General features: G+C 42.0%; 1 protein-coding gene across 1 annotated transcript; it reads left to right on the top strand.

Annotated features, from left to right (window-relative positions):
• Positions 1-2,423: 2,423 nt before the first annotated feature.
• Positions 2,424-6,015, top strand: LOC308324222 (E3 ubiquitin-protein ligase TRIM35-like). Its single transcript, XM_080776216.1, has one exon. It carries the CDS (start codon positions 2,617-2,619, stop codon positions 4,084-4,086), a length of 1,470 nt encoding a protein of 489 aa, XP_080632342.1. The 5' UTR covers positions 2,424-2,616; the 3' UTR covers positions 4,087-6,015.
• The last annotated feature ends 5,761 nt before the right edge of the window (positions 6,016-11,776 follow it).

Consider the following 11,776-nt stretch of genomic DNA (forward strand, 5'->3'; position numbering starts at 1 on the left):
TTTGTCTGACGGAGTGCTCGAAAAAGAATGCTGCAAGGCTCACTTTGCCAGAAACTGTAATTATTAACTGTAAAATACATACATTTCCGGTGCATGTGCCATTATGGCACGAGGCTGACACTCGCATATTCAAATTGTGTTTAGAGTGAAAGTGAAAATGACTTTAGGATAATGGATCTGTCATTGAACGTCACTCCCTCTGACAGTGACAGTGACACTGCCTTCATCCAACTCAACAGCAAGCATTTTTAATCGGCTCAATCAAAACGCAGTTGTTGATCACAATGCCGCGCAGCGGCGACTCCAAAACATTGTAACATTGCAACCTATAGGTCTGCATGGTTAGGCTGCATAGCCTAAATCATTCAATGTCAAACCCACCATGTGACTCATTGTCTGCCTATATGTTCATTGTTTCTCATTGAAAATGTAAATGTATATTCAATTGTCTGAGCTCATTGAAACAAGGTCCATTCCAATCAATGCTGCTGTTCTCCATAGCTTAATTCTGCCCTCTGCTGGCCCTCACTATTATTCCACCTGTGTCACTATTATTCCACTTGAGTGTAATATAACGGTTACAATAATAACAATTAAAAAACCAATTATAGCAAAAAAAAAAGAGGGAGGTGGTGGGTCAGTTCAGAATAAGAATCTAAAGAAATCAGTAAATAAGTTTAACGGTGCTTTATTAACTCAAAACAAAATAAAGTTTTCAATAACCAAAAAGTCACTTAATGAAATAAAAATAAAATAAACTAACTCAAAAGGGATGGGTGTGAAGCTCAAGTGTCCTGGCACTGTCCAAAGCTAAACTTAGATGTCCAAAAAATAAATCCAAAATGGAACCCAGTCAATGCTGTGTAGTGGTAAGTCTCCTCTTACCTCCCTTTACACTGTTACGCAAAGTCCGTCCTCGATCGAAATCCAAACTCCAGGAATGGAAAGAAGGTCTTTAAATCCAAAGGTAGAATCCGATTTCAGGAAAGACTTGGGAAATATTCCTCTTGCTTCCTCAGTAGACTGTCTGTCTCTCTGCACCTCCACTCTGGACTGACAGAGTCAATCTCTCCAGGTGGCTCAAACAAAGTGATTGCCCATCACTCCATCAGCCAGGTGAGCTGTGGGCGGGGCTTCCCAATCACTGCCTGTTGCCATAGCATCTCACTGGCTTATTGTGGCATATAGGCCAGCAGATAACTAGAAAAAACTCATAGCGTAGCAGATTGGTGGAAAATAATAAAATATATGAAAATGGTGCATAGCAAACAAAAAATGCATGGAACCAATCTGACTCTGGGCACAGATGTTACAGTAAAATGAAGTATTTATAAACAATATAAAACGGGAGGATGGATACCCAGGCCAGAAAACTGTATATAAGTGAAATATGACAGTGTTGATTTAATGCTCCATGTTTTGTATTGCATCCGAGTATAGTGTTAATCCAAATTTGACAACCGTTAAAAGTTTAAATTCTACCCTGTATAACAATCATAAAGTATTGCATATATTAACAGTTTTAAGAGTTATTTTATTTCAGTGTAGGCTACTGTGCATCCATAAGCCACTACTTTTATAGATAATTATGCCTTGATGTGTTTGTAAAGCCAAATGATGAAACCATGTCATGCCACATCTCAGTTCTGTCTTAGGTTGGTAGAATAGTACAGTGACTTCAGTAAAACATTGAGCAGATATGACCTATCTGCTCAATGCAACAATACAGAGCATAGTATATGGAATGGTGTGAAGGCTGCAGGCTCGGTGTACTGTAACTGTAGTCCCAGTGTTCAGAAGGTGGCCGGCATACCGGCTTCCTGTTACAGTTAATTTTCCCATAGCTTCATTTGTTTGGAACAATCAATGGGGTTCCACCACGCCTCAAGCCAAAGTACAGACAGGTCCGGTGCATCTCAGGAGCAGGACGACTAGTAGATATGAAAGAAGGAACTAGACGAGTGGTTACCTAAAACGCCTGCTTTTAGGGTTCTTTTAGCTCAAGCTATGAAAATAGCTGCTATTTCACTACCTCTTAAACTTTTTTATCGTTTGAAATTGTATGAACTGCAAACACGTGGAGATTTTGTGTGCGTTTTCAGATGAAACCTAATGCTCAGCAAAATCAAATGAAGCTACTGTAAAATGAACTGGAAGAGGAGACAGACATGTGCCACCTTCTGAGAACTGGGACTACAGCCGATTAGATTAGTGTGTGTGTGTGTGTGTGTGTGTGTGTGTGTGTGTGTGTGTGTGTGTGTGTGTGTGTGTGTGTCAAAGCTCCGCCTCCCTACCAGACTCTGCTGAGAGACATCAAGACAGAAATAGATATATAGAAATAGTGTTGTATATCCTTACACTCCTCACTAACGACATGGACAGATGATGAGATTCACCTTCAGATCACACACACAAAACTTCCAGTGAGGGAGGACGCTGTCTTTCCACATCTACAGGAGGGAATACTGCCCCAGACCACTGGAACCTGCTGCTGAGCTGACTGATGAACTTTAAGCCAAACCGGGATTCACTGTCAAAGTAAACTACAGGGAACATTCTAGAAGAGGGAGTAAGGTAACGACTGATTGAGTGTTTGAAGCTTCACTCGGATGCAGGATGGCTTCCAAGTCGCCCCTAGAAGAGGATTATTCCTGCCCTGTGTGCTTGGACATTGTTAAAGACCCTGTCGTCCTGTCATGTAGCCACAGTTTCTGTAAAGCCTGTCTGCAGGAGTGGTGGAGAGAGAAGGAAATAACAGAATGCCCTGTTTGTAAGGAGAGACATTCAGTGGATCCACCTCATAACCTGGCTCTGAAGAACCCGTGTGAGGCCTTGATACAGGAGCATCAGATGGATCCACCTCATAACCTGGCTCTGAAGAACCCGTGTGAGGCCTTGATACAGGAGCATCAGATCGTTTCAACAGGTTCTGAGGCTCTCTGCAGTCTGCATGCTGGGAAACAGCTCTTCTGTCTGGAATGTCAACGGCCAGTGTGTGTCGTCTGTCGAGATCCTAAGAAACACATCAACCACAGATTCAGAGCCATCGGTGACGCTGCTCTGGACCACAAGAAGGAAGTCCAGCAGAAATTACTGAAGCCTTTACAAGATAAACTGGAGGGCTTTAATGAAGTTAAAATGCACTATGACCTAACAGCAAAACACATTCAAGTCCGGGCCTGGCACACAGAGATGCAGATGATGGAACAGTTTCAGATGCTTCATCAGTTTCTACAAGACGAAGAGGATGCCAAGATCACTGCACTGAGGGAGGAAGAGCAGCAGAAGAGTCAGATGATGAAGGATAAGATTGAGGATCTGAACAGAGACATATCAACCCTTTCTGACACAATAAAGGCCATACAGACGGATCTGAAAGCTGAACACATCTCATTCCTGCAGAACTACAAGACCACAGTGAAAAGGGCTGGGCAGCTCACACTGCAGGAGCCACAGCCGGTCTCAGGAGCACTGATAGACGAGGTCAAACACCTGCAGAACCTGACCTTCAGTGTCTGGGACAAGATGAAGGACATTGTCTCCTACACTCCCGTCATCCTGGACCCCAACACTGCTCGTTCGTGCCTCATCCTGTCTGACGATCTGACCAGCGTGAGACGCGGAGAGAAACAGCACATTCCCGACAACCCAGAGAGGTTCGACTGGTGGTACGACGTCCTGGGTTCCGTGGGCTTTAAGTCGGGGACTCACTGCTGGGATGTGGAGGTTGGAGACAATGCAAACTGGACAGTGGGTGTGTTAGCGGAGTCTTACCAGCGGAGGGGGAGCGGAGGGGGTGGATTCTGGAGAGTAGGGTTACGCGACGGTAAATACAAAGCGATGTCCTCGTCGGGGTCAGGCACTGACGTCACGTTGAATCAGAGCCTCCAGAAGATCAGAGTCCGGCTGGACTGGAACGGAGGGAAGCTGTCATTCTCTAATGGCAATACTGACACCCACATACACACCTTCACACACATGTTCACTGAAACACTCTTTCCATACATTAACACTGGGCATGCTGTCCCTGTGAAGATGTTACCGGGACAAATCTGTGTGACTCTGGAACAATGCAGTTACAGATAATGATGATGATGAACATGACTATAAATAACTATAAAATATAGTTATTTATTATATTTAAAAAGTCAATAGATTACAGTGTGAAAGCCTGAAAGACCATTTAATCTGCATTGGATTTAAAAGATTTTTCAAGATATTTTACGTTGGAATTTTTTTCAGTTTCAAAACACACTGTGCTGTGAGCTTGTAGATCTGCTATGTTTGCTATCAATGCTAGAGAGCTAATAGCATGAAGTGTACAGGCACCCGTTGCATTTGTCGTTTTAATCTTCTCCATCTACCGCTTTTTGTAGTTCTGTGTTAACTGCAGTCACTTGGCATAATGGCCAAGAAACAAATCTTATTCCCAATGGCCAAATACTAGCAATCACTTGAAATATATATTATTTATCCTGTTGGCTTATTGTGCATATTGCTTGGCCACTGCGGTTTGCTGCTTGCAGGTTGTATTAGTTAGGTTAGGCCCCAACGGTCCTCAAACCTTTTTGTCCGTGCACCCCGTTACCTCCTGACCTAGCTGACCCCCAATAATATATTTTAAAATTATTATGGCAAAAAATCACAGAATGTCACTGCACTGAGAGACATACAACAGTGTTTTACCAAAGTTTGGTGTAAAAGAGGGCGTTCACAGCACGCACCACACGTTTGGGAACCCCTGGTAGGGTAATCTGAGTTCCCAGAAGTTGTTAGGGTAAATTGAAGAACGTAGGGAATCGTTGGTTTAAGGTATGAATTCAATCAATCTTGAGTTGGGGTATTTCACTATGAAATCAGAATAATGTAACTTTTATTGTTATTTTCCTCATTCATATAGATAGAATATTAATCTAAAAAAAAAAAGGGTGAGGGTGAAAGACATTAACAAGACTCCAACTGGAACTTGAATGGTTTACTCAAATAAAAATGGTTGTTCCCAAAATGTAAGCAGGTACAAAATTGGTTTCAAAAGCCTAAAGGCCAGTCAATTTACAATTTAGACATTTAGCAGACGCTCTTAATCCAGAGCGATTTACAATAAGCAAGGACAAAAAACATGGCAGTACATCACATAAAAAGTAGTTGTCATGAAACATGCGTAAGCTAAGAACATAACAGTGGAATATCTATTTAAGTGCTATTACTACATACAATGCAATTCTAGTGCTGTCTACGTAACATGCAGTCTGTATACAATGCTATGTAAATCTACATAAAGTTCTATCTAAGGGTGCCATACCTTTGGTTGCTTTGAATGCCAGGATCAGAGTTTTATATTCTGTCCGGACAGCGACCGGGAGCCAATGGAGGGAGCGGAGAAGGGGAGAGACGTGTGAGAATTTTGGCGAGCTGCGGCATTTTGGATTAGTTGGAGAGGCTTAAGTGCACATGCCGATAGGCCAGTCGACACCAATGCAACTCCTTGCAATTACCGCCATTGGGGATAATAGTTGTAGTAAGTACAGTAAGTACCGGTAATTTAGTTGCAAGTAGTTGCAAATAGACAATTGTGAGGACTGACCTTTAGAGCCAAAACACAATATCACATGATAAAATGGTACCAGCCTAAACATGACACCAAGACACAAGCTCACAAAGGGTAGTGTGATGAAAAACTGATGACACAGGGGAGTATAAATAGACAAGGAGTAACTAGATACAGGTGAACTCAAGACAATCAGCACAGGGATAGGCTAGGGCCGGAACTAACAGGTTACAGCAGGTGACTATGGTTAGCAATAATCAGGGTGGTGACGCTGGTGAGAGACAACTACCAGAATTGATTTTGACATAATTATTCTTCTGACATTCAATATTTCAACAATATGTCTTGTCTGTATGTTAGCTTGTGTTCATCGAATTCTGTGATGACAGTTGACTGTCAGCTAGGTTCAGGGTTGTCAACTGCATGGTGTGAGACATAAACTTGTCACAAGTGGTTTTGAGGTACTTGTTTTGTTAGTCAACACATTCATCCTCTTATTGATGATTGTATTAATGTTTTAGGATTTATATTTCTGATTGTGAAAATAAACAGAAAAACGAAACAAAGTCACACCTGTGTGAACTGAGCGGTGCAACTATACATTTACTGTTATGTATACAGTGCTCAACATCCAGACCCCCAAGAACGGTACCGGGCGCCAGTCCGGTTCCAACAGGCCGCCCACGTCCGAAACGGTCGAGAAATGACAGTTACCGTGTGGGGGTCCATGTGGGTGTCCCCGGAACGCACCCAGGGCTCTACTGTAGTGTAGGGCATACAACACAGAGTAAAGTGGCACAGGGTATAGTCTACAGACTCTACACTGCAGGCTATTCTGTGCCACTTTACTCTGTGCTGTACTCTACTGGCCACTTTAGGTGTTGCAGGTGTCGGACGGACGGATGTACATATGGTACATACATAGGCTACACGTATGTATGTATTTGGTTAAAATGGGTAGGGTTTAAAAAAGGTATAAAGTATGTATGTACAGTACGTAAATTGTGCCATATTAGATTAGCGTGACAGATAGATGACACATTCATCCACTCATTGATGTTTGTAGTGTTTTAGAATATATATTTCTAATTGTGAAAAAGTGTATCCATCTGGTGAATGTTAGAGTGCACAAGCACAAAGTAAGAAAGGTTATGCTGTCATTGTAAAGTTGGATGTGTATGTGCTCCTTTGATGATGCGGATAGGATACTGTGCTGATTTAAAGCTTTATGTTTTGCATTGCATCTGACTTTAATGTGGGAATTTGAGTTTTAAAATACCGTAAATGCTCTATGACAATGATTCAAATGTAGACTAGGCCTACTGTAAATCATTTTAAGACAATTTCATACTACTGTAGAATTGGACATACTGTAGCAGTTAATCACCATATGAAATCCTAAATAAACTAATTTGGGTCAAATCAGTCTAGAACTTTGCTACTCATCTCCATACAGAGCTTTCTCTGACAGCAGCGATGTTGTCATCCGATCAAGCACTGCAATCTGATCCTCCTTGTTAGATGTTCCGTGACTTGATATATAGGGTCTTTTAGGCCCCTGCTTTGGCTGAAATCCAACGGCCCATTTGTACAGATGGGCTTTTACGTGGGCCATTTTAGCAAAGCACCCTCCCCATAAAGCCAAAGTGCCTTGTGGCTTCATAATTGTGTGATTATGGTCATTTCCTGTGGTCGGGGTGACAGGTACTATCCTTGTCAAACAGATGGTTTTGTCAAATTCTTAGGTCACTGCTTGCCCCTTAATCAGGGATAATATTTCACATAAAAGGCTGGTAATTAATGTGCATTACAACTAGGCATGCATGGCAGGTAGGGGAGGATTACCCAACGGGCCCGGGGGTCCTGAGCTGCATTTCATACAATAGCATCATTATTTCTATGTATTTGACAGACAATTGGACTCGAGTCATAGTGACTCGACTCGAGTCGCATATTTGACGACTTGCGACTCGACTCGGACTTTGAATGTAAAGACTTGCGACTCGACTCGGACTTGGAAGGTAAAAGACCAACGAGACTTGAGACTTGACTCCGACTTGCTAGCCAATGACTCCCGACTCGACTCGACTCGAGACAAGATGACTTGTGACTTGTTTTGTTTCCGAGCATATGGTATTTGAATACCGCGTCGGTGTGCAGCGCAACTCCACTCGCACACTAAGGCAAAACCTTTATTTTCACCACACAGCTGCAGTAGATTGAAAAGTTGCTTCCTACCTTTGAGTTAGTGTTGCTGAAAGACACCCAGATCCAATTGTATATTCCATATTTCCATATGTACTAACTAAGTGTGAAGTTGTGTCTGTAAACTAGTGTCAACACGGCACACAGTGACAGTTGTGAGCATGCGCAGATTGCACTACCTCTGCTCCAGCGTACAGGGACAAAACGGCCATTAGGGGGAGCCATAGTACAGTGAAATACAGTGGGGAATATCTATTGATTCATTGATTGAATACTTTATTGGCAGAAATGTAATCGGTATAGGGTACAGTCAAACACTGATAAAAAAGGGATCACTGAAAAAAGTCCTTTCTGTCTTGTTTCCATTCGGTCCTGGGTAATCAATTCATAATCATGACAAGTCACATAACAAAATTCAAATTCTAGACTTGACACAATCTTGTGACTCGACTTGTGACTCGGCTTGACTTGCCCACAACAGAAAGACTTGGGACTCGACTTGGACTTGGGACCAAATGACTTGGGACTCGACTTGGACTCGGACCGGAGCGACTTAAACAATTGTCTGGTATTTGATATATCACCATGTGTTGTTCTTGCTTTGTAAATTGTATAAACTTGCCAGTAACCCTATACCTGGCTGGGACAAGTGAGATTCCTATAGCATAAACATAAAAACCCTATTGTTAGCAAATGTATAGGGGCACAACTCTCGCAAGAAACCTGCCCTATTTATGATTAAGTGCTAAAACATATTTGTGGTTGAGTGTGGTGTATTTGGTTGGCTTCATAGCCAACAGCATTTTTTTTTGGTAAATCCTGAAATGCAGGTGAATGTTGCTGCTTGTCGCAGGCCTACACTATGTCATAATTATGTGTGTGGGCATGAAAAAAAGACCGTTATCTCATGGTCTGGCAGGTCTGCCTATGACAGGACACTGAATGGCCTTTGATGGGAGGTGGCATGATTAACTCAAATATTGGAATGGGCATAAAAAGGGTTTTGTATGATATGTCTATGATGCCATCTAGTGGCAATACCCCTGCATTGCAACCACTTGGAAAATACCCCACAAAATGAATGATGGCACATTATAACAAATTGACATGTCCTAATGATAATTTCAAAACATCTCCAAACCTCAAAATAGTCTTAGTAGTCTTAGTATAATTCATTTCTGTGTATTTGGTTTAAATACATGCCTAAAACTTGTACACCGTCCATCATGCCTATTCTGTGGAAGAAAAAACAAATTAAAAGACAATCAAACTGTGTGGTTACTATACAAGTATACATTTAAGCAATGAACAGTGTTCTCTCACAGAGGCACCCACCACTCAACACAGCTGAGCTGTCAATGCTGGTGACGCACTCTGAGCCCCCCACCACAACTGTACTTTTTGGCCAAAAGGGGATTTTGTTTCCACCGAAAAAAAAAACATTTTTAGTTACTCCGCTGCGCCCTCTACTGATATTGCCCAGAGAACTGCCTCATAGAGAATATCTTTCCTCCGGTGGAAAAAGATCCCTTTCTGGCCAAAAGGTGTACCGTTTATACGTGTGGTGGGGGGCTCAGAGTGCTTCCACTAAGGAAAGTAGTCTTTCTATTGACACAACCCGTGTTTGTATTGGTGAGTAGGTCAAACGTTTGTGAGATTTCCACTAAAGAGGAGAGGCTGGTCTGATTTCGATTTGAGATTTAAACCGGTAAGTCGCATAGCCTTACTGCAGGGCAGAAATTCGCAGAATCGAAGCAGGAAGGCTATGGAACAGAGTTGTATCATTATTATTTGTAGATCACTGCATTGTTTAAGGGGTTAATGGCTGGATATTTTTTCCTCCAGGGGGACAGTGCAGCTGTGCCATATATGGTCTAATCAGGTTGCGGACTGCGGAGTAATATACGGCAGTGATACTCAACCTCAGGCCTGCGGCGGGCCACATCAGGCCTGCGGGACCATTATGACTGGCCCACCAATGAAAATCTAAAAAAAAGAAGAAAAAAAAATCTGGAAAATGAAATAAAAATAAATAAATCTGAATGAAGTTATCTTTAATTACATTATTATAAGTAATACTATTAGAGTTGTACTATTACTCGAACGAAAATAAAAGCTTGGGGGGGGGGGGAGATGCAATGCAAATGAAAGACATATACTGTGTATCCCTATTCCCTGACATAATTTTATAGCTAAACGGACAGAATTCTATTTTATTTGAATGATGAAACCCAGCTGCCATTAATAGTTGGAAATGGAAATTGCGGAAATTGTAATTGCAGAAATTGCGGAAATGGTAATTGCGGAAATTGCGGAAATTGTAATTGCAGAAATGGTGGAAATTGAAATTGCGGAAATGCGGAAATGAAATTGCAGAAATTGCGGAAATGGTAATTGCGGAAATTGCGGAAATGGAAATTGAGGAAATTGAGGAAATGGAAATTGCGGAAATTGCGGAAATGGTAATTGCGGAAATTGCGGAAATTGCTCTTCACTTATAGCTATCTATTTTCAGGTAGATTGTTTTATTTTACTCAGTCAGCCATATCACTACTCATTTTTTTTCATGAAAAAGGTCATAGCTGGGTAATCTATTTTCAGGCAAATTGTGTTTATTGTATTTTATTTTACTCAGCCATAACAATTTATTTTCTGTTAACCAACTTGCTGGCTGGCAGGCAGGCAGACAGCTACTCATAGACAGGCAGACAGACAGACAGCTACTCATGGAGAATTGGACAGGCAGGCAGTCAGACAGCTACTCATAGACAGGCAGACAGACAGCTACTCATGGAGAATTGGACAGGCAGGCAGACAGCTACTCATGGACAATTGGACAGGCAGGAAGGCAGACAGCTACTCATAGACAGACAGACAGACAGCTACTCATGGACAATTGGACAGGCAGGAAGGCAGACAGCTACTCATAGACAGACAGACAGCTACTCATAGACAATTGGGCAGGCAGGCAGACAGCTACTCATAGACAGACAGACAGCTACTCATGGACAATTGGACAGGCAGGAAGGCAGACAGCTACTCATAGACAGGCATGCAGACAGCTACTCATGGACAATTAGGCAGGCAGGCAGACAGCTACTCATAGACAGGCAGACAGACAGCTACTCATGGACAATTAGGCAGGCAGGCAGACAGCTACTCAGACAGGCAGACAGACAGCTACTCATGGACAATTGGACAGGCAGGCAGGCAGACAGACAGCTACTCATAGACAGGCAGGCAGACAGCTATACTCATAGATAGGCAGACAGTAAGACAGCTACTCATTGACAGACAGGCAGGCAGGCAAAGAGCTACTCATGTTATGTTATTATGTTATTATAACAGCTACTCATGTTATGTGCAATAATTTGTGCAGTTATGGAAACAGCTCTTTGTGTTTATGCAAGAAAATGTAACACATTTATTTATTTACATATTGTGTGCATGCACATTGTACTTTGATACATTTTGCGAAAATAAAGCAATTGAAAGAGAGAAGTTATCAAGTATCATTAATGTCGTAATTTTATCTACTGGCCCCTGGCCCCTTGCCATTTTTGTAATGTGGCCCACAGGTAAATCTATTTGAGTATCCCTGATATACGGTATTAATGTGATTAGGCCCATGGTTAGGTGTGCCGGCATGCTCGTTTGAAGCACGGGAAGAGATAGCCATTTCAACCAATCAGATTGCTTCGTTGGAACTATACCAGTTGTATAATCCTCCAACTGTCCTTACGTATAGGTCTATGTGGTATCCAAATTTCATGATATTCATAATAACCATATTCTATGTCAAATATTTTGGTCACTGTGCTAATTTGATGGGGGTGCATACTAGTTTAGACTAGTCATTGGTTAGACATGGGTTAAGGTTAGGTTTAGGTGTGCTGCCCCGTGGGAGGTTAGGTTTAGGGTGAGGGTTTGAGATAGGTTGTAGTTGTAGGACTACTGACTGGTCTAACCAATGACTAGTCTAAACCAAAAACTGTCTAAACTAAGGAGTACAGCATCCAATTT

This window comes from Protomyctophum bolini, assembly GCF_963924005.1.
Source record: "Protomyctophum bolini genome assembly, chromosome: 11".
NCBI classification, from domain to species: Eukaryota; Metazoa; Chordata; class Actinopteri; order Myctophiformes; family Myctophidae; genus Protomyctophum; species Protomyctophum bolini.

What these genes read in the sequence shown, in the direction of transcription:
- LOC308324222 (XM_080776216.1), top strand. Translation starts at nt 2,617, where the DNA reads ATGGCTTCCAAGTCGCCCCTAGAAGAGGATTATTCCTGCCCTGTGTGC.